This window comes from Anarrhichthys ocellatus, unplaced genomic scaffold (genome assembly GCF_004355925.1).
Source record: "Anarrhichthys ocellatus isolate YVR2014 unplaced genomic scaffold, GSC_Weel_1.0 scaffold34, whole genome shotgun sequence".
NCBI lineage: Eukaryota > Metazoa > Chordata > Actinopteri > Perciformes > Anarhichadidae > Anarrhichthys > Anarrhichthys ocellatus.
This window is the reverse complement of record NW_022280064.1, coordinates 3,137,796-3,160,429: the sequence shown is the minus strand read 5'-3', so window position 1 is coordinate 3,160,429 and position 22,634 is coordinate 3,137,796. Positions and strand designations below refer to the sequence as shown.

General features: G+C 43.1%; 1 protein-coding gene across 7 annotated transcripts in view; it reads right to left on the bottom strand.

Moving 5' to 3' along the window:
• Positions 1 to 22,634, bottom strand: part of lrfn2b (leucine rich repeat and fibronectin type III domain containing 2b) — a 104,478-nt gene that overhangs the window by 13,461 nt on the left and 68,383 nt on the right. For 5 of the 7 annotated variants that reach the window (XM_031865908.1, XM_031865911.1, XM_031865909.1 and 2 more), the window contains one exon: positions 1,035 to 2,431. In XM_031865908.1, the coding sequence (XP_031721768.1) occupies positions 1,035 to 2,425 (1,391 nt within the window). In that variant the 5' untranslated portion in view covers positions 2,426 to 2,431. Of the gene's footprint in view, positions 1 to 1,034; positions 3,656 to 22,634 lie in introns of all 7 variants that reach the window. The other 2 variants (XM_031865912.1, XM_031865907.1) reach the window with 2 other exon arrangements.

Below are 22,634 nucleotides of genomic sequence, written 5' to 3'. Positions count from 1 at the left end.
ATGCTGCGTTCCAAAGAACTTGGAGGTCAGCATTTTAGTTGAAATTTCAAACTTCTGGCCTCCGAGCTTTCCAGGTGCACAACGCTAAACATAAGCAAAAACCATGGCTGACCGCGAGAAACGGATCTTTCTTTGGCAAGTGTAGAGACAGTTTAACTTTCAGCAGTGCAGCCTCCACATGCTTTTTTTTGCATAGCAGATCACTTTTAGAGATTGTTTACTGTAACCAGCTACCTAATAATATGGCAACACAGGATGACATACATTTATATGCAGAACAGATTTTACTATTTGATGGTATGAATCACTTTAATTAAATCCAGCAAATATGCTTACATTGCCTTTTAGCTACCATTCACAATGTGCACTTCCATTGTTGTGTGCTGCTTCTATGTGAAGTCTGGATGAGTGGATTTGCCCCGAGTTTACAAGTAGTAACTCCGACTTCGCGTGGCTTTCCATTGTTCTTTTCCTTTTTGAGTTGCAAGTTGTCTGGAACTCAGCTAAAGTAATGCCAACTGTAATCTTTCAAATTGGGGTTTTAAAACAGACAGATCGCTGTTTCAGGCAGTTTCCAAAACAAATGATTTCTGCTGTGGAAATGACTTTTCAATTTAGTCGAAAATGTATGGATTATTAGCAAACTATTATGAATTCATACATCCAGCAGACACAAACTTATCTTTCACGAGGAGCTGTGTTTCTAGCCACATTATGCATTTTCCAATAATCTGATTTGTTCGACACCAACTCCTAATAAAAGAGACTTGATGTTCCACTATATTCACCAGCTAGTTCCTAACTTTGCCTGTGGTTTGGTGCTGGGCAGGCAGTTTACAGCGGGTGTCATGGGGACAGCGTCACTGGTATAAGTACTAAAATTAATTATTGAATAATTCCATTTAGCTGATTCAGTTTCAGGGTCCTGGTATTGTGCATGCTGGCTCGCTGTGACACTGTCATGGCTTACTGGGGCACTTGGCAAAAGCTGGGCTCCACTTCAAGATTTTTTAAAAGAATGTGTAAGTGTTTACCTGTAAATTAGAACCTCATCGTCAGAGCAGTTGTACTGGAGCTGGTACATCTTCACCTTGGGGGATGATTTGCTCACTGTCCACTTGACCAGTGCTGAAACAGCTGTCACTTCAGAGACGGACACGGCCCTCTCTGGTTGGCTCTTGGGAACGCCTTTGCTGATCCTGGTGGTCCCTGTGATATCAGAGAGACGTGACTTCGGTGGTGCTGGCTGCCCGGTGCCATTGCTGAGGTGGGGGAGCTGAATGATGGACACCTCCACGGAGGCGGTGGACTCCCCAGCTACGTTAGCAGCAATGCAGGTGAAGGTGCCATAGTCCTTGGAGGTTGTGATGGTGATGCTTAGGGTTCCATTGCTGTACACTGCGGTCCGGGAGGAGTTGCCAAGCAGCCGATCCTCAGGGGAGATCCAGTGGATGGTAGGGGAAGGGTCTCCAGTTGCTTCGCACCTGAGGTTGGCCGTCTGGCCCTCCAGGACCAGCATTCTGTGGGTGTGCTGAGTAATGAGAGGTGGCTGACACAAAAACTCCTCCTCCTTCACATTCCAAAAGTAACGACCCTTCAGGGCAGGAGGGGACGCACAAGTTTCTAGGTCGTCATCTCTCTCAAGCCTCCTCAGCCACAGCATCTCACAATTGCAGTGCAATGGGTTTCCGCCTATACTTAGGGACAGTTGGGGTGCATAAGGTGTAGTCAGCATCATTGAGTCCTGGGCGCGGGCAAAGATGGGGTCTGGGGGTAGCTTCTGCAAGCGATTCGAGGTCAGGTCCAATCTCGCCAGCCTTTCCAGGTCAGTGAAGGTGCCTTCTGGAATAAAGTCCAACAGGTTGTGGTCCAGACTAAGCTGGTGCAGATTAATCATCTGGCGGACAGAGTTCCAGGGCAGAGATATCAAGTTGTTGTAGGAGAGATCCACATCTTCCAAGGAAGGTGCCATGTCCTCAAAGGTCTTGTCAGAGATGCGTCCAAGTTGGTTGTTGTTAATGATGAGGTGCTGCAGGTTGACCAAGCCTCGCAGGTCATCAGGGCCTAGCTCGATCAAGCGGTTGTTGTCCAGATGAAGTGAGCGCAGTGTTTCCAAGTCGCCAAAAGAGAAGGGCTGAATGTAACTAATGGTGTTCCTGGAGAGGGTCAGGTCCACCAGGTCTGTCATATTGGCAAAGTCCAGCTGCGTAATGCGGAGGATGTAGTTGCCTCCTAGCCGGAGCTCCACCGTGCTGCGGTCAATGTCCAGAGGCACGAAAAGAAGGCCTTTGGAGGGACACAATGTCCCGAGGGACTCGGACAGATTCTGGCATACACAGTACTTCGGGCATGCATAGGTGGTCATCACTGTGGCTCCTAGGACCAGCAGGCAGTAGATGATGTGGTCCATTGTAGAGTCATACATGGGTACCTGGGTGAGAAACAGAAAAATAAAGACAGATGAGTTCAAAGTTACATTCATATATTTTATTATCTTCCATCTTTCATCTGTATCATCAATTCAACAGGGCCCCTCTGAAAGACCACGGAGACAGGCAATACAATGGTTAAAAGATCTAAGATGGAGCCACAGGCCCAACTACACCCTATACCAGAAATATTAAAGTTTTAAATAATTTTCACGAGTTGAATGTGATCACCTTAAATGTCTATCTGCCTCGTTTGAAATCGTTATCTGATGCCACCAGGAATCATTGAACTTTGATCTTATCTTACAAGTTCAGCAGAGTAGAACCTGAGAGTTAAACACGACACTAAACATTTTACTCTTGCAAGTTTTACTTATGTCTCCGTATTCCAAAATGTCTGAGTTTCTGCTGTTCTGTTTTGTTCAGGTCCTATGCTCTGGCCAATGGGCTATCCTTACCCCCACTACCTGTGGTCAATGCCTAACATTAACCAATCGTCTCTGTCTCAACGAGCTACGCAGGGTAGGTCTTGCCAATAAATACAGTGGGATTCATAATTACGCAGTTAAGACACAAGGAAACTATTTGGTAAACACATGAGCAAACAACATCAGCAAGCATGATTTTGGACACAGGTATGATATTTTCCTGTGTCATTTCACGCATAATTTGGAGACCAGACATCTGGGCTTCCTCCTGGTGAAATATCTTGTAGTGTGTTAGCCCCTGTCGCCGGTCAGTCACACCAACTTCACAACTCCCGCTAACAAGGCAGCAAGTTGTGTAGTGGGAACAGCGCAGCGATCTAACGACTTTGAAGGTTGTGTTTTGTGAACTTGGCTTAATGCGAGTGCTCTGCCTGAAGTAATTGCCTATTGAGTACAATCTTGCTAATGCAAGTTGGATGGGTGGCCAAAATATGAGATAAAATCCAAGTATAAATAGCAATTTCCCTTTAAGAAATCACATATTCATGGGCAGAAATAAAGTGACAATAACCGTGTTAACACACAATGTATAAAGCATCTAGATAGTGAAATTTCATTCAAAACAATATCTATTCTACTGTGATTGGCATACATTTTGTGTTTGTCTTGTACAGTTTGTTCCATATTGTAGCCTTTTAGTTATCGGCCCCCCGGGACCCCGAGACAGCCTCTATCTGGGACGTCATGTGACCCAGATCCTTTTCTCTGGGTGGATAGATCACTCAGGTGTTGATAATTCTGCAATCACAACGTAGTCCTGTGATCAGGGAATAGAGTGCAACAACTCAAGTGCAGCGCATCAGGCGCTCAGAGACATGGTGTGAGCTGTAACAGCGGGCTGCCGGGGGAGACTGTGGGGATAAGCGGTATTCTTATGAGACGGTCATAAATTAACATATCTCAGCAGTCAAATTAGATAGGGCCACTTCAGCCTACTACACTTGATGCAGTATCCTCCCTCGTTATCCCCACTTTTACTGTAGAACACACCTGCAGTTTTATTGATGCATTTTTTTGAACGTGCAATAATCTCTCTGACACACAGTGTAATAACTCAGATTTACACATCATGTCATGCAGTGCCATTATTCAATATTATTATCCAGGACAAAGATGCAGATATGCAGCATGAAATATGAAAAAACAGCATGCTTTCCCACATGAACTGAGATTATCCCCTTTTTCCTTGCTGGCTCACACCCACACATGAATGCACACATCTGCATCTGCACAGTGCACACATATGCTCACAGATGGCTGCACACACCCACACTCAAAGGTCTAAACACCCAAATACACGCCAACATGAACTATCTCTATGCATATCAACAGAAAACTAGGTTTTCTGCAAAGCATCATCTGTTTGATGATAAAGGAGCTAATGGTCATGATGATGAAGATAAAAAGTTCAGTGTTACAGCTGGAGGGATGAATGGATGAGATCTGTGTACAGTGTTTTAAAAAAAAAAAGCATAGTGCCAACACACTGATGCAAAATAAATCATGTTGGCCAGAGTAAACTTCTTGTTTACCATGTTATCAACTGAGCAAACTTCATCTGTAGAAAACCAAGAGATGCTGCTGAAAGCTCCAGAAAAAGCTAGTAATAGGACCTGGGCTTAAAATAAACTGAACATCTCAGTTTACCACCCCATATCCATGATCATCTAATCTGTGGCAGAATCTGCACCTTTATTTATCCGGCCAAATGGAACAGTATGTCACTTGCTCCTGAGTTAAAGTTATTACTGGTCAAACCAAAAACTGCTCTTTCGACATTGATTTATTTATTACTTAACTTGCGTACTTCAGTACTTCAGTAATGGCACAATCTTCTCCTCAACCTAACCAAGTACTTTCGTTTCCTAATCCTAAATAAGTTGTTTCCTGTGAAGATGCAAGCTTTATTTTGAAAATAATGTATGCATGTTTTCGATGCCGAGGCGGCTCGGTGGAGCTGGATTCACGATGTGGTAAAAAGTCCTTTTGGTGTTTTTAGGAGCGAAGGTCCGGCCGAACCTTCGGCTCCTCCTGCGCGGCCAACGAAGTCCGTTCAGCGATCCCTCAGGCTCAGTACAAAGTCTTTGGGGTGGCTGCGTCCATCTGTTGTCCGGTTGTTAAAGTCAAACAGGGGGGAGAGGAAAATCTCCGTCTTTCAATCTTTGTCCAGGAACGGCTGTCTTCTTTCCGTGAACAGAGACGAAGTCCTCCGATGCGGCTGTCGAGATCCGATGTTTCCTCCGTGGAGCACTTGGGTGGCTCCCGCGTTGAATCCCGTCTTGCTATTTGCAAGTCTCTCTTTTTATACCCTTTGAGCTCTCTCTCCCCCCTCCTCCCCAACACTCCCTTCCTCGGCATGTGATTTACATGACATCATTGATTATGTGTGTGTGCTGCGAACAACACCCTAACTTTCTGTGTGTGGATGCTCTCACTTCCTCAATGTTCGAGCGTGTTTCAGGTTACACTCGTGGATATGTTCGGACATCACCCCAACATCTGTTATGATCTCATCCTTTAAGGCCCCCACCCTGCTTACATCAGCTCTTTCCACCCCACACAGACTTCACTTTACTCAGTTACACGTACATTATTATTATCAGTTTACATTTGTTAAATCACTTCATGATTCTTATGTTATACATACTTGCTTTAAAATGATTATTAGATTTCATCCTCACTCATTATATGCTTTGTGTCCCTTTAGCCTACTTTCATATCGAACTGTATTCCTTCATTTAAGGCAGCTTTCCTGGGATCGCAACCCTCTTTTTTGACAAAGCGGAAAACGACACGTGTTGCTGGACTTTCGTTGGAAAAAATTGACTAACTTTTTGTAAGATATCACACAAGCCGTTGTATGAGGATGCGTTTAAATCCTGCAATCCTCTGTTCTACAGTTGAAATGCATGGCTTCCTGTGCACCAAAACCTATTCCTAAAAACAAACTCTTCATATGGAACAACAAATGCAAAACATTTCATCAACTGATGCTATTTCTTTAAATCAATATGAGACGAACAGAGTCAAATATAGCAGAAAGAAACGGCACAGATTACTGCCATACCTAAGGACCCCAAAGCACCTGAAACTGTTAACATACTTCATGTGCTATTGATTGGCTATTTTGCCCCAAAACTTCAGCCTAGAATATCACACTTTGCAAATGACCTGCAAAGTCCTTCAGCATATGCTCTCAGGGCCTGGGGAGCACAAATAGAAGCGTTCCATCACAGAGAGCAGAGCAGCGCACCGAGGAGGAGTGTTTAGTAAATCATCCGGTCAAAGTCAAGGGCGCTCTGCGGAGGATGGATCGGTGTGGAGGTCAGGGAGTTAGCAAAACGAGATCTCTCCTGACAAGTCGAGCATGGCGGACCATGCAGGTGACTCCCTCACATGTTGAACACAGCCAGGACAGCGGTGATCAGCAAAGACCTTGATGTGAACACTCATCACAGCTCCTGACAGATGCCGCTGGACCTCAGGGCCTACCAGGCTCCAGCCGTTCATGCCCCGTCTGGCCCAGAGGTGGACGTGGAGCGAACGCTTATCTCAACACAGGGAGGCCCATCCGGTCACATAATATAAACTTGGAAATATGGGTGTCAGACAATTTCAATACTACTTCCATACCGTTGTGAAAGATTTAAGTCAATATTGAATTTCCTCAACATTCGCAGCTTTCACCAACTGGGCTGTGCAAGCTGAAATTTCATTTCAGCACGAGCTCCACAGGGTACGGAGTTTGCACGGACAGCAGCTGAGTTTGAATGGCAAAAAAAGATGAAGAAAATGTGAAATAGACAGAACCGCAGTGTGTCTCCTGAAAGCACACTGCAGCAGCCAATGCAAAATTCATCTTATTAAAAAAAGAAGTAAAATGGGAGCCTCAGAGCACTGGATCCCATGTGCACCTACACCAGCAGATCAATAGGCACGAAAACTACATATCACAACCCTGTGCAAGGAGAGTTTCTGTCTCTCACGGGTTCCATAGTCCGCCGTAGTGTCATAACAGAAGAGCATTTTCACATAGTAAACTTTCTTTTGGTATCAAAGTCTGTATTGTAATAACAGTACAGAGGATGTCAGAAATATTTATCTTATAGATTGTATCTACATCGTCTATGCTTTCCAAAAAGTTCAGCTCAGACAAAATTCAGTGCTCATCTTTGCAAAACATGCTGCTCCACATACACAGCTGGACCATTCCCATTCATTTTAGATTGCTTAACAGTAAGCTGTCACTTTCATTTGACCTCTTAGTAGTGTGCTTTGTTGCGCAGTGATGTCAAGGGTTGCTGGAGTGCGCCTGTACATTAACATGGCAAGGTGAGAAGCTAAACCACAGGAAGTCAGTGAAGAAGAGATGTTCAGTTACTCTGTAAAAGTGTCCTATTGAGTTTTCTTGCATAAAAATAAAACGTATGTTCTTACATTCAGTCTCTTTCCCCAAAACACATTGTGTCTCCTTGAGGCCCAACAAACATGTTTAATGCATTTGTATTTCTTTTCAACGTTATTTTATATATCCTGCCTTGTTCACATCCATGTTTGTTGGCAGCTGCAGCCAGCTCATACAGCAGCCATGAGTAGGCAGGGGGGTGGTGGGAGGATGTATTTATGCACCACAGAGTTGTTTGTTCATTTATAGCAAACATTCATCCTAAACCCAATGAAGACAAAATCCCCGCGAGCTTCCAGGCTCCCTCACATCACTGACAAGGCCAACGTGTGCTCAGGTGGTATATGTTGCTGTTCTACATCCATCATCCATATGCAATCCACTAATGAGAAATGATGATTCAGACATTGTTTGAAAATGAGCCTCTGTGTCCTTACATTGCTAGAACAACAATACTCCTCGTTAGTACACTGCTGGTGGTGGGAGGTTTCCCTGGTCACAGATTTTGTGACAGTTGGTTGAACACATCTCATCGCATGGACAGGAACAACATGCTGCTCTGCGACAGAGCCGGATTCCACAGACCAGTGCGGCTGTTTGTTCTGTACTAACCTGCCAAAGTTATAGAGGTTACAAAACACTTTTATTTACTTTACTTTCATATGTTTTGTCATATTCTGCTGCAATGAGGATTTGCACTGGGAAGGGGTTCAGCTCAGATGTGACAATCAGACTTATCACATCCATGGGATTTGGGTGTAAGTCTGCGTTGCGTGTTGAAACATTTGTCTGCGGTGGAGCAGCTAGAGAAGCAGGATCAGGGTCCTGATATTTAATCTAATCTCTGAGACATGGCAGACTAGCTCCTATTAGCATTCCGCCACTGTTGGGTTTTTGTGAACAGCTCTAAGTAGCAAATCTGCCTATCGCCTTCAGAGGGCTGCCGAGTCTGCAAGATGCTGCATTGAGTTTGCACTTTAGCGGATGAATGCAGAGTGCAGAGCTTAATAGAGACGGTTAATGTTGTGACCCGTGGAGAGGAGCTGCAGTTTAGGTGGATGCAGGCTGAGGTTTAGAAAAGAGAGAAGTGCTGGGCAAATTATTTTTTAAAGGGACAGTTCACCCAAAAATCAATAATGCATATTTCCCCTCTTACCTGCAGTGTTATTTATCAATCTAGATTGTTTCGGTGAGGGTTGCCTAGTGTGGCTGGATCAGTCAGCAGTCAATCAATGGCGTGTTTGGAAAAAGTGCAAGTCACTGCAACCGCAAGGTCTTTAAGCATGCAGCCATAAATGAAAAAATATTAAAACCGTTTGGTGCAGCAGTATGCAAGATTAGCCACACAGAGATGCAGACACAAGCATATGCACACACACACACACGCACACATACTCAAAAACACACACACACACAGCCGTTCTTATTATCTCCTGGCGGTGATAAAAACATGGTTAATGCACTGCTATGTATTTTATATCTTGTACAATAATAAGGTGAAGTAATGGTCAGGATACCATAAAAAATATTAATTATTTTCATGACAAGAAATATGAAAAATAATCCAGTGAGCATCTAGCGGGTTCTTGTGTTTCCATGTTGAGGAATATTGAGGATCATTAGAACCAAACTTTATAAAACAACTTTACTGCCGGAAAAACACCTCCACAACCACTTAGTGACTCCCTATTGTGGTTAATGCATCTAATTCCTTGGGGTATTAGGCTCCACCATATTGTGATGCATGGAGTGACTACATGTAGCATCACCATTGACTTGACCCTGCATTAAGATGATTAATGAGACAAAATGATTGGATTTTATAATAGCTTTTTCACATGTCATGTATGGATGCTGACGTCTGTGTTTGCACACACACATTTTTCAATCACAACTTAACACACATGCGCGCCACATGCATGCACATTGGCTGTTTTCTGACACATAAACACTATACTAATAGAATGCCTCTCTGTCAGCTGCAGTGCCAGTTTGAGTTCTCCTGAATGGCTGCAAGTAGTTTTATAGTCACACCGATCGTACTTATCAAAAGCGACAGGGAGGCATTTTCGTACGAGCCACTCGGGGTAAAGATCAGCTTATTCAGCTAAGTAACAGAAAGAAGACACCCTGGCAGTCATTCCAAAGCCCCATCGCTCTCTGGTTAATAGTTCAGTTGTGGCTCGCCGTCTGCCCAGCTCTGCTTCACGCCTGCCTCACTCTGTCTCCCTCTCTCTTAGGCAGGTCTCAACCCTGCTTCCAGGAGGCTCCGTTCAAACGATTAATAATTTCAGCAGGAAGCAGAAGTGACATCACGAAATTGCTTTTCTATTGTCTGGCTAATTAACCTTCTTGCTTAGCGCCCTGAATGGTCTCTCGGATTCCTCTTTGGTGTGACAGCAGCACTGTGGGACCGCTTCCAAAGAACAGACACCAGCATTTGAACAAAGACACTTTGCCCACGAATGTCAGGGCTGCGAGCCTGTATGGGTGGAAAGTCTTCCCCGATACAAATTGGGAAAGGGATGCTTAGCGATGGGATTTTACATTTTAGATATTCTGCTGACAATCACACAGAGAAACTTCAACAAGTACGAGAGAAACTTTAAAACACAGACTCGTTAGCATCAATAGAGAATAGTTTCATGTTCAAAATGATTGTTTCGAACAAAGACTGCAGAGAGACATTGACACAGCACCAATAGATTATTCCAAGCTTGGATTCAGGTTTGAGTTAAAAAAACTAATTCTTTGGTTTTACTTTTGTATCTGTGCACATCAGTTCTATCAGTTGTGATTTAAAAAAGCAGTGAGATCAGTATCTTGAAAAATGCACTTAGCAGAATGCAAATCTCCGCCACGTGTGTCTGCAACGACCACTGCTGTAATGTTTGATTGAATGAATTAAACAACGATTGCCCACGTCTATGACTGCAAGGGTATCAGACGTGTTTCTTGGTCAGGACCCTTGGTGTTACTTTCTAAAGCACTCGGGAGCCAAAACTATGACGCTATATATATATACAATGAACATGTTCAACAAACCGTAACAAGGAGTTGGTATTTGACGCCCTAATAGTCACACATACAAACAAACCTCCTGGTTATTCAGACTTGTTTCAAGTGAAAACAGTAAAATGTTGACCCAAACTGTGTGTTGAAAACATCATTCACAGTTCATTGAACCACTTCCTGATTCAGCATAACTATAAGTTTATGTTTTGGTCATTGGTTTTTCAATATTTCCACCGAATGTCTGAGAAATCAGGTTTCTACACCAGTCTGTAATGGTGGATAGCTCTAAATGCTGTAACACCCATTAGCCTGAGTAGGGCCATAGCCAGGATTTTAGAAATACTGGGGTTGTGTGTACGTAAAGACAACCCAAAAACACAATGCCTCCAGCCACGGCTGTGCAGATGCATACAAATATACTGTATTGCCTTTTTATTCCAGACAGAATTTCGAGACTTTCCCCAAGCATTACAGTCTGCAGCTCCAAACCTTCATGTAATATTGATAAAGGCATCACCTCTCCAAATGTGGTATGAAATACTGATAAAACCGGACAAAAGTTTTAAAAAAACATGTTTTTTTATTTTTATTTTTAGAAAGCAGCGCTCTGCTCATATCTGAAAATATGAAAGGGCTTCTCCTGCGCCTGTAATGCGGCAACAGCTTTTTAACCTCCCTCTCTGCACTGTAGATCACATTGCCACAGATCACTGACTTTCATGGTCAAGCCTCTCCAGGGACAATACTGAGAGATAACAGGCTCCGATGAGAGGAGTCTCCTCAAATGTCAGGGCAGCCGAGTGAAGGGCAACGCACATCATGGACTGCTTCCTGGCATGGCTGCTCCCTCTCTGACTGTGTCGCATGTGAGGCGAGAGGTCAGCTGATGGAGGTAGGGACAAGTGCAAAGTATGATAGTTTTGGAGAAGCAACAAGTAAGATCTCTAACTCAAGAGAAAACATCAGGGGCAGGTTGCACAGGGCACATGGGAGAAGTTTACAAAGTTTGCTGGCAAACCTTCAAAGGAAAAGATCGTGTTTTGGGTTAAAATAAACTCTTTGTTTCTTTGCAAAGAGCACCTTAGATTTTCGGCAGTGCCTGGCTGCATGCCTGTGCGTAATGCAGCCTTTGGTCAAATATAGTGACAAAAATGAATTGCTCATTGTTAAGCATATTCATTGGGTTCTACCGGTTGCAGAACACTCTTCTTGGGATGCGTTCATTTTTTTTCTTCTATTGCCATAAATTCTGCCATGTTGCAATAAAACTTTTCAATATCATTGACAATATCTCATGATATAACTTACCTATCTGTGCATTCAAATCATTAGAATTGTTATGTCTTCTGTGAAACGCATTGCATCATTCCTACAATGACATGTGCAATATAAAGTTCTGCTAGCTTACCCTCCATTTTTAATGGCTTAACAATGGAGGATGATGGCAAATATCAAAAGTCACGAAAGATGTAAACAGCGAAAAACTGTCAAGTATTTAGCAGCATTAGCATTTCACAATAAAATGTGACTGTTAACATCACCTAGCTATATATTGTAGAATGCAGTGTCGGTAAAAAAAAGGAAGTTCGGTTTGATCACTGGAGCAGCCAGAACACCAGGTTGTTCTTTGAAAGTTGTCCTTGAGCAAAGCACTAGACTTTGCTATTGCTCATTCAATGTGTGTAACTCTGGATCCGAACATCAGCTCGATGTCAAAACTGTAAAATGTAAATTACAAGTTCAATAAGGCTTCAGGACATTCAAGGACACAACAAGCTTTGTCTCCACAACACGGCCCGAATACGTATTACTGTACTGTAGTTTCTGAGTTTGTGCAGCGTTGAAACCACAAACACACACAAAACCTAAACTTTACCTCCACACTGCACATCATCTTACTTTGATATTCTCTACTCTCACCTGCTCCTGATTATTCATGATGTTCCCTGCACTGCTCCGCTGCCAAGAAGGGACTTGCTTGCTTTTCAAGCTATAAGCGAGTCATAACACACATACATTATGCATGCAGCTCAGCGCATACATCTCAGCTCCCGGACTCTGAGGCCAATCACGAGGAGCCAGCAAGAGCACGGCGAGCTGTGTTTGTGAAATTATCTTGCAAACGCGAAGCAGTAGGCTATAGTTAACCCGCTTGCCTGCCAGCATCACTCTCTCGATACCTTTCTCCACCGTTCACTGAGCTTTCCCACTGTGTACACACAGTCACAATAACCTGCTTTTAATCAAAGGATGGAAAAAGAGGCAACAACATCTTCAGACATCATCGTCACAGTTTAACAAAAGTTCATCTCATCAACATGAATCTGAGGAGAAACCCTTGCTCCATTAGTTTCTACATAAAGACGTTTTTCCACTCTGCTCTCTTAGTGTGTCATTTAAGTGGTTTATTTAACCAATTCCAGTTATGTGTGCGTTACCGGATGTATTTGGAGTTGTGTTATATTACTCATCAGGACTGCATGATGAATCAACACTAACTTGTGAAATACTGACGCTTGATCAGTGGCCCTACAGGATCAAGTGTCCACACTAATGAGACAGGGATTTTCTGCTGAGTGCAATGATGCCTCCTTCAAGATTTGGGACAGCTGGGACAATGTACGCTGAAGTCACAACAATGTCCTGTTATGGCAAAAGGGGCTTGCTTTCAACGCCACGACAACAATGCTGCATGAGCACCCAAAACATTGATAACTTATGATCGACAAAGGTCTTTAGATTGTACTGATCAAATTTGAAGTCAATCTGATGAATTATCTAGGAGTTTGTTAAAGTAGAGTGGCTAAAGAAAGAAAGTAGAAAAAGGCTAAAAAAATGGCCTAAAATTCAAAATGGCTGACTTCCAGTTGTTTTTTTTTCGGTATGCCTCTATGAGGCTTCTTTGTGCTTCTCCACATGTTACACAAGTCTACCAAATTTCATTCATGTGGGTGAAATCACAATGAAGGGCTTTATTTTTGTGGAAGCGTAACAGGTTAAAACTGTTCGCTCTGTCAGCACTGTTGCCATTGTTGGTGCTGTTTGCGCTGTTGGCACCATTAGCTTCCAGCCACTGGCTCAGCCATCGCTTAATGAAGTACTATATTGGTATTGGTATGACTTTAAGGGTACCGGTATTGGTACTGGCATCGTGGTACAGCCCTTCCAACAATGTCAGTAAATGTAACGAAATGATTGTACTACAGGTCTAAATGTTATTTAATAAAAAGAATATTTGTAATTCACAATTTTAAAGGGCATAGCCATGCCTTACAACAATCAATGTTGTTTCATTGTGAACTGCACCACCCTTTTTGTTTAGGAGAGATTTACCAGATTAAACCCTCTCTGGACTGTACTATTTACTGTATGCTGCTGTGATGTAATCACAGGAGGATCTGCAAATTCGCTTCATCCTTTTGTTTGTCTCACTTCACATCACTACTACTACTACTACTACTACTCCATCGCTTCCACTCTGCCACTGAATATAGAAACGCTGAATACTTACAAACGTCATGTGTGGATCCCCCACACACACTATTACTGTGTTTCAGGTCAGCACCATCGTTCCTCTTTCCCTCATGCCTTCTGCACTTTCACAGGACATGGAGCGCTTCACATATAACTGTTGTGTTCTCTCCATCATCTCAGAGAGCCTTTCTGGATTTCAAACTTCACTCTTATCTGTGTGTGTCAGACACGTCCTCCCACACACAAATCCTGGCAGGCAAGCATGCGTGGACAGTGTTCTCACTTACACTCGAGCACAGTTGGAGAGGATCACATTCCTATTTTCAATGCAGGACGATTCGCTGAGTGCAAATGACAACACCCTGTTTTGCACGCGTTCGACTGCAGACATTCAAGCCAGGGAGCAGAATGTGGAGGGTGCACGCTGACTCTCTTGGCAGGCTGATGACTAGGATGCCCATATGGAAGCCACTGTAGGCAAGGGTTCAAGCTTTGCAGCAACCTCGTGTTGAAAATGGGACTAGTCTTTAGCAACTTTGCTAGTGCATGGCCGAGGTAGGAGGGAGAGGAAAAACAGGTTTTCAATCAAGTAATCATCACTGTGTCAAGTTTCATGGGGATGTATCCTTGAGGTCCACATTTCAAGACTACAATACATCATCATCAATACATCATGCCAAGAGAGCATCCATCTCAACAAATGCCTGCACAGGCAGCTTGCGTTTTGTTTCTCTTCCTGCAATCGGGTTGGATGATGTTCTCACTGTAATCAAACCCACTAGGATGCGATTGGAAACGCTCCGAGACCACCTCTCAAAAACGGTCTTTAAACCAGAGATTCAACTAAATGTTGCCTAGTATTAAAGGGGTCAAAAGAAAGGGCTCCACTGGCTCCAAACGCCACATGTTCAAAGTAAATTGTGTTTTGGCAATTAGATTGCCAACTGTTTATTTTTGCAGAAATATATAGTTTACATATAGAACTGCCAGGATGGTGAAACGTGGGGTCAAAAGGGCCCAACAGCACATTTTTGCTGATAAATGAATCGGACTATGGTCAGATGATGACACTTCTTCAGAAGTCAAGAGTAAAAAGCTCTGAAGTAAGGACAATAGAAAGCGCCTAGGGTGATTTCTTTCACTCTACCTTAAATATCATGTAGTAAAAATACTCCCTACCAAATATAACTGTGTCCAAAGCTTCGTAACACTAAACAAGTTTCAGGGCATTATACACTGATTAAAACATAGCTATGAATATTAAATTCCATTGCTGCCAATTAATCCCCCTAAATGTTACACACTGTTCCTTTAACAAGAATATAATTAATGAGGGTATTAATGGGTTTTACCCAGGTGGGATTTGAACCAGCAACTCTCCACTGATGAGGAGGCTTTTTGCCACCCAGGAGCACAGAGACCCACAGGAGACAAAACAGACAATTCATCACCTTTAAAAACAAAAAGAAGTGATCACAGCCGGTGGGTAGATTGGGTATGGAAGTTGCGATTGTGAAGATGATGATTGCAGTCTTACTGCTGCAAATAACTCCATTCATCCTCACCCACTGCCGCGTTATTCCTGAGCCCTGAATGTGGAAACAGTGTAATCTCCGCACAGAAACAGGTTTGATCAAAGCGTCGACGTGTGGCTTTGAAACATTAAGGCTAAACCCCTCATTAGTTCAGAAATGACAACGCTCAACAGTTGAGTATTTTCTGCTGTGGGTGCATGAGCCTTTTCAACTCACGGAACAGAGAACATTGTTATTTTCAGCATTCCAGTTTAAGGTTTATATAACTTCATATATATTACAGCCTGAGCTTAATACAGCCGCAGCTCAACCCACAACCCAAATACTGCAGCGCTGAACTACAACGAGACATGACAGGAGCTGTTGTTAACTGGTTTCCTGCAGCTCTCTCGGCGCTGTCAGTGAACCAACGGGGAGGTTTTGTTGAAGATGATTCTGAGATGAATGTGATCCTCCACAGGGATCTTGGCTTTTGTGGACCACGAACCGTGCGCGAGCAGCTGACCCACTTTACACTGTTTACCGTTTGTTGACTTTGCTTTTGTTAAGACGCTTCAATGGGAGTAGCCTACTCACGGGCCGGATTGCGGCTGCTTACTGTAAAAGAAAGGAATTAATTACCTTGTAAAAATGTACAGAACACAGGGTAATCTGGAAGTAATGAGAGCAATTAAAGCATCATGAAATATTAATACGGGCGGATTTATCTGCTCTGTGCCCAAGTCCCACAAATTGCTCTTTCTCCCGAGGGGGAGATATGGCCTCTCTGAATGCAGTTTGCATCCCTGGCAAAGGCGAAAGAGAACAATTCAAAGAGGCATACATTGTCTTGTTCCTCCATAAACACTCTGCAGATAATTTCTGTGTTGCTCTCCACTGTCAAATAAGTCATTGGTGTAATGAAAAGCTGTGTGTGTGTGACCGGTGGGTATAGTTAGCCATGGAAGCGTGGACGGCACGGGGATCAAATGCCATTATATTGTTCATTTGGAACCTCCACACATAATGATGAAGACATGTTCTGGGCCAAGGCAGAACCCGGGAAGTGATGAGCTGCACATACTCACAGTGAAGCAGGAAAACACATACTGGCGGTGTTTACCGTCTCCACGTACTCACATTCTCCTCCAAAGCCTTTATTCTAAATCGGCACTGAAGGCAAGACTCCATCTGAACCTTTGTTGGCCTCAACGGAAGACTACTCTCAACATTTAGTCTGTCGTACTACAGGAATGTGGATTTTTGCTTTGAATTCAAAAGAGTCACGCTAGAGCAGCAATTTCATAGCTAGAACATCATTTAGAAAATATTGTATCACCTAGTTCTTCTTGAAAACACATAAACTGCAGAACTCAAAGAAATCTATCAAAAGATGGTCACTTTTATTGTTAATATTCTTGTATTATTTTATTATTACAGGTGGGAAATGATGGCTGATTGACAGCTGAGCCAGCAGAGCACAGAGACACAATAGTCTCCTTTCAACAGTTGTCCTGCGAAACTGCCGTAAAGAAGATCTGCCATTAGGGCTTTTATTGTGAAATGTAAGAACGGAAGGGGGGAACCTGGCCTGCACTGCTTTTTCAATGTTGAAAGGAGTAATAAAGTTTGCCATCCTGGTTCGGACTACGGAGCCTCTGTGTTGTCGTTTCATAAATATAGTCACAACTCAACCCCTTCGGCACAACAATATGATTAATGCCTTTATTTGCGGTGCGAAAGCTCTGACCACGTTACAAAAAGTATGCTGCTTTTTCGCAAAATTTGTATTAGCTTAACATATGCTTAAAACTGAGCAAAACATAGACTTTCAGCTCTGCGAATGAACAGTTTAACATATATTGTTTTGTCATTCTTTAAAATAAAGCAGAACTGTATTTTCCCCATCCCTCCTGTATTCTACGCCCGTAGATCGCAATGCTGCCACTCGTCCCTCGTGACAATGTGCTAAGATACAGTGGAGCGTTCGTGAGTCACGACAAGACAGACAGGTTGAGGGATGACGAGGGTTTTCTGTCCATCTCATATAAATCACCCTTCCTTAATAATCTAACCTGTAATAGTTCTCTCCCACAGATTTGCACTGAATTGAACGACATGTCTTTTAGTTTCCAAATATGGTATTATTCCTTTTTTTTACTGGTAGACTAACATAAAAAGTAAGAATTATATTTTGTAATATCAGCATGTTAACGTACGGTAATGAGAATGTTAGTACGCCGGTGTTTTTGCTGACTTAACTGACCGTTTTACAAATGAAGGTCGAGAGCAAAGAAGAAAAACCTGTTAGCTCGGGCAGCCTGTGCAGGCGATGAGCTGCTGGCTGGCTCAGCTGTGTGTGTGCTGAACGGCATCTGGCACCAGTTGTGTCAGGCAGTTTGAAGTGGACCAGGATCCAGGTCACAGTGTTTGAACTCTGGACTACAGAATAATGTCAGCTGAGAAAATGGCAACAGCATCAGTGTCGGACGCTCTGTCCGACGTGTGGGTTTCTTCCCTGTTCAAATGGAATTTCAGCTTGCAGAACATTAAATGAAGCTATTCAATCTTTTTGGAATTCAGTAGTGTTTGCTGAATCATGAAAGCACCTCATGGACATGGTGTATAGACACACACATGCACAAACACACACATGCACAAACACACACATACACACAAACAGAATGCCTTAATGCAGCTAAAACATATAGGTCTCCAGTCTCACTGTGGAAAGTGCTGGTGGGTATCAGCTGAAGCAGCACGCGAGTGAAAAAACCCCCACTATGTCACTTTATCACTTCAAGTCCTGTATAATAGTATCCCTGTAAGGACTTCTGGTCGGCAGTTTCAGTAAGCTATATTATTGGATGTAGAAACAGTATAATATGTTAAACTATTGATTAAATAGAACATTAAACAAAATATCTTAGCAAAAATACCAGTTTCTAGCTTTTTATTGGAGCTTTGCTTCCTTGCTTTGCATCTCCATGCAGCCCCGTCTCCTAAAGAATAACGTTTCCCTACAATTAAAACTTTAAAACTGCAGACATGAGCCGGGAGAAAATGCATTTCCCTCAAAACGTAATTGAGAATGCAGTTCAGTTGTGAGGGAACAACATTCTGTAGGAGACAGCTTTGCTCCAAGACACTGCACCCACATTTCATATCTCAATACAGGCTGTTCTCATACAGCATTCATCGTTATATCTTCAAAAATGAATGCGCTGTATTTAGTAGATAATTCATAACTTCTTCATAGGATAGTTGTATAAGTTGTATGAGGATTTGTTGCTGAAGATTGTTGAAAAATCTAGTAGGTTGACCTACTAGAGTTATGATATTTCTCTGGTGTCCCAGTTGTATTTTGTGACTTTGTACAACATTATCTTTTTAGTTTTATATTATTGTATTAAATAGTAACCCATAACCTATTGTAGCTACTCAACACTCAGTTAATGATATTTTTCTCACATATCAGTTCATCCAGAGTTTCTCCAGATGGTGGGAAAAGATTTTTCTGTGAGTTGTGCGTCACGGGTGCTACTGCAGCAGTCAAAATGTATGCAGAATATTCACAATACATCAGGATCCACACACCTTGCCTGGCACAGTGTACCAGCACTAAGTTGTTAATGCAAAATGCATTGTTGTTTCATGCATAGTGTTTTTTCAAAATAAGCTCCTGTGGTCAACCGTACAGTTTTAGCTTGTGACATGCATACAGTCTCTCTTCAAAATAAACTTCCATCAAACTAGTGTAAAATAAATCACAGTTGTCTTCTGGTTTTTCACCAGACACGAATAGCGATCTCCTGTGTGAAGGTCTTTTGTTTGTTTGACCTATCCAACCTCCTCTCCCACCTGCCTTACCCAGACTTTTTTCGCCCTTTATATGACGTAGCTCTGACTCTCTAATACCGAAGCAGATTCTCTTACATTGGAATTAAATGAAAGCCCTGAAGGGTGCCTTGTTGCGTCGGTATCAGATGTAGGGGGCTACTGACCGAGCACCGTATTTGACGAGTTGGGAGTGAGAACGGATTAAACATTCAAGGACACATCTATGTGGCCTGAGAGAATAACACTTGGCAAACACAGACTTAGAATCACCACAAAATGCTGATTTCAGTGTAGCACAGACGGGGAGAAAAAGACGATGGCTAAATAAGTGCGCTCTGTTTCTGCGGCGTCTTCTAGGCTTAACTGCGTCCCAGCTGTGCAGATCCATCCATTTGTTCTGCAGGCGACAGATTTTGGATGGCGTCAAGCTGTGGCAGCCTGCATGCAGGCCCCCAATCCCTGTTTGTTTTCTCCAGGTGTCTCAGTGACACACCCCCCCCTCTTCCCGGCACACAGTGACTCATGGTGCTATGCTAGAGGGCCAAATGCTGAAAAATAATGGCTCCCTCTGCAATTATCAACAATTATCTTCAGCTTGTGTGCGTGCTGGTGGAGACAGCTGCCACTGGGATCAGTCAGGTCTCTGCTGCTCAGCCTGTGGTGTGCTTGCATAGATTCGGGATGGAAGCTAGATGGAAGAAAAAATCTGAAAGGCTTTAATTCAGTGAGGACTGTAGGACAATGTGACCTGGTTAATTGAAGCTGTCAGACTACGACACAGTTGCGTGGTACAGGACTAACACAACAGGACCTCACACATTTGGGTAAGCAGATCAAAGGTACTGTAGGACAGTGGAGGGTCGGCAACATTTTCGATGTCCCATGCCAGTTTACAATGTTCATATTTTTTTTGTAATGCGCAATAATTCACGGTATTTACTACTGCTGCATGTCTCCCGTCAAAACAAACCAATTTGCTTTACACTGATTAAATACTACACTAAAGTCTAACTCACAGTCTACTTTATTGTAGGCTTCAGGTCAAAGTATGTCGTATATGACACACTTATTATCTCTGAGACATTGCATGTGAGAGACTAACCGTTGTGCCGTTTGGATTTAGTCTGTCGACCAATCTGAATCTGTGTTCCTGATATCTGGACCAATCAGAGACTGTGTCCCTAACTATGTGGCAGCTCTGATCTCAAATGAATTGCGCCGTCTTGATGGTTCTAGTCTTAAAAGCCTTCTTGCAACTCCAGGTGCATAATCCTGCCTGTTCCTGGTAGGTTTTTAATCTGAAACATCTTCAGAAAGTGTTGGGTTTCACTGATGGGTTCAGAGATGAAATAAAAGCAGAGTGGTGAGTATCACATGACTGTGACAATTTGAATGCTGGCTTTTATTTGAGAATTCCCGAAGACATTCAGAGGACCATTTTACACAGCATGTGAAGGAGGAGCTCGATGTAGAACTATTTTAGTCATGATCTGCATCCTCAATAACTAAGGTAGCAGCTGTTTATAACTTATGGTTCTGCAGGCAGCAAATAGCCTCAGAGTTTGATTGTATGAACTGAAAATGCTGGCGTTGAAAGATTAGTAATATTTTAAAAGGTTTCCTGTAATTGCAAAACTCTAACTCCCTTCCCAGGGATGTGCTGTGATGCTGGTCCCAAAAAAAAAGTTTGAGAGGAAAAAAAAAGTCTTTGTCACTGCATTTATAGGAAGAAGCTCAGTTTAATAAGGATTTAATTTATAGCCGGAAATTTCTCAGAATCCGGATCAGCAATATGAAGCAGGAGATTGTCTGCATATGTGGACAGTTTGTGCTCTACTCCAGGTCCCAGCGGTCTCTTGAAATTAGTCTCAGAACTGAGCTTAATTGCAAAGAGGAGGGAGATAGGCCCAGTCTAATGCTAAGATAGAGTGGGAAATATGTAGATTCATCATTATTGGTTTGACTTCGTCCTATAGGGAAAGACTGTTACGATTAAACCCACGTTAAGTAGTTTACACCCGTCCAAATTTAAAATGGGTTCGATGTTAATAAACTGAAACTCTCCGGCTCATAGTTCAATTTTATGTTCTTTAAGTATTTGTGTCTAATACCATATTAATGCCAACCAGATGCTTTTTCTATCTCCTGTTTCTGTTTCCCCTCCCCCTCTACTTTCCCCCTCTTCCTTCCCATATTCTCACCCTCGCAGCATCATCTCCTCGGATGCAGAGACCTTCATCTCGACAGAGTGTAACCGGCATTAACATCTCCTGTTCCGTTGTGATTGCAAAGCTTTCAAACAAGCCAAATTCCTGTTCATCAGTCACACTTTCATTTACATGACGGGCATTTTGCTGATGCCTTTATCCAGCGTGACTCTCTGACTTGCAAACATGTAGAAGAAGCTTAAATTCTTAGTTCTACAGCATTATCACAACCAGTGGTAGGCAGATTGCAGCAACACTATCAAGAATCTGCAATTATTTTATGTGATAAAATGACAGACGCAACATAAACAGCTGAGACAGAAATACATGAAAGGGATTCTGGTTGTGTTTACAGTCGCCAGTCATGCATCCCGGGATGCTAATTTGCATATTCATCATCTACAGACAAGTTGAGTTTTGTATTGTCTACTTTGACAAAGAATTACAATTTCAGTTTCCCACAACTTCCTAATGTTTGAAAACTTCCCTAATTCCCTAGCTTTCTGGACTGGTGGTGATAAAACTGCCCAAAAAAGACCAAAGGCCACATTTGCCTTTGAGCATGGTAAATGCCTGCTATTGTGGAGACTGCCCAAAATCGATTTAGAGGAACTGGTATGTACCCAGTTGATAAAGAAGCTGGATGTGTATGATCCAAGTAAAACCATTGAGATAGCTCAGCAGCCAGTACATCCAGAGCCATTGGTACTACCACAACAGTACTGTGCCCTCCAGCACAGCAGGCACCAGTATGGTGGCCTCCAGTACAGTTACCAGCATCAAAGGCACCAGTACGGTGGCCTCCAGTACAGTTACCAGCAGCACAAGCACCAGTATGGTGGCTTCCAGTACAACAGTTACCAGCAGCACAGGCACCAGTACGGTGGCCTCCAGTACAAGAGTTACCAGCCTCCAGTACTGGCCTCCAGTACAACAGTTACCAGCAGCACAAGCACCAGTACGGTGGCCTCCAGTACAACAGTTACCAGCAGCACAAGCACCAGTACGGTGGCCTCCAGTACAAGAGTTACCAGCAGCACAGGCACCAGTACGGTGGCCTCCAGTACAAGAGTTACCAGCAGCACAGGCACCAGTACGGTGGCCTCCAGTACAACAGTTACCAGTAGCACAAGCACCAGTACGGTGGCCTCCAGTACTACAGTTACCAGTAGCACAGGCACCAGTACGATGTCCTCCAGTACAACAGTTACCAGCAGCACAGGCACCAGTACGGTGGCCTCCAGTACAACAGTTACCAGTAG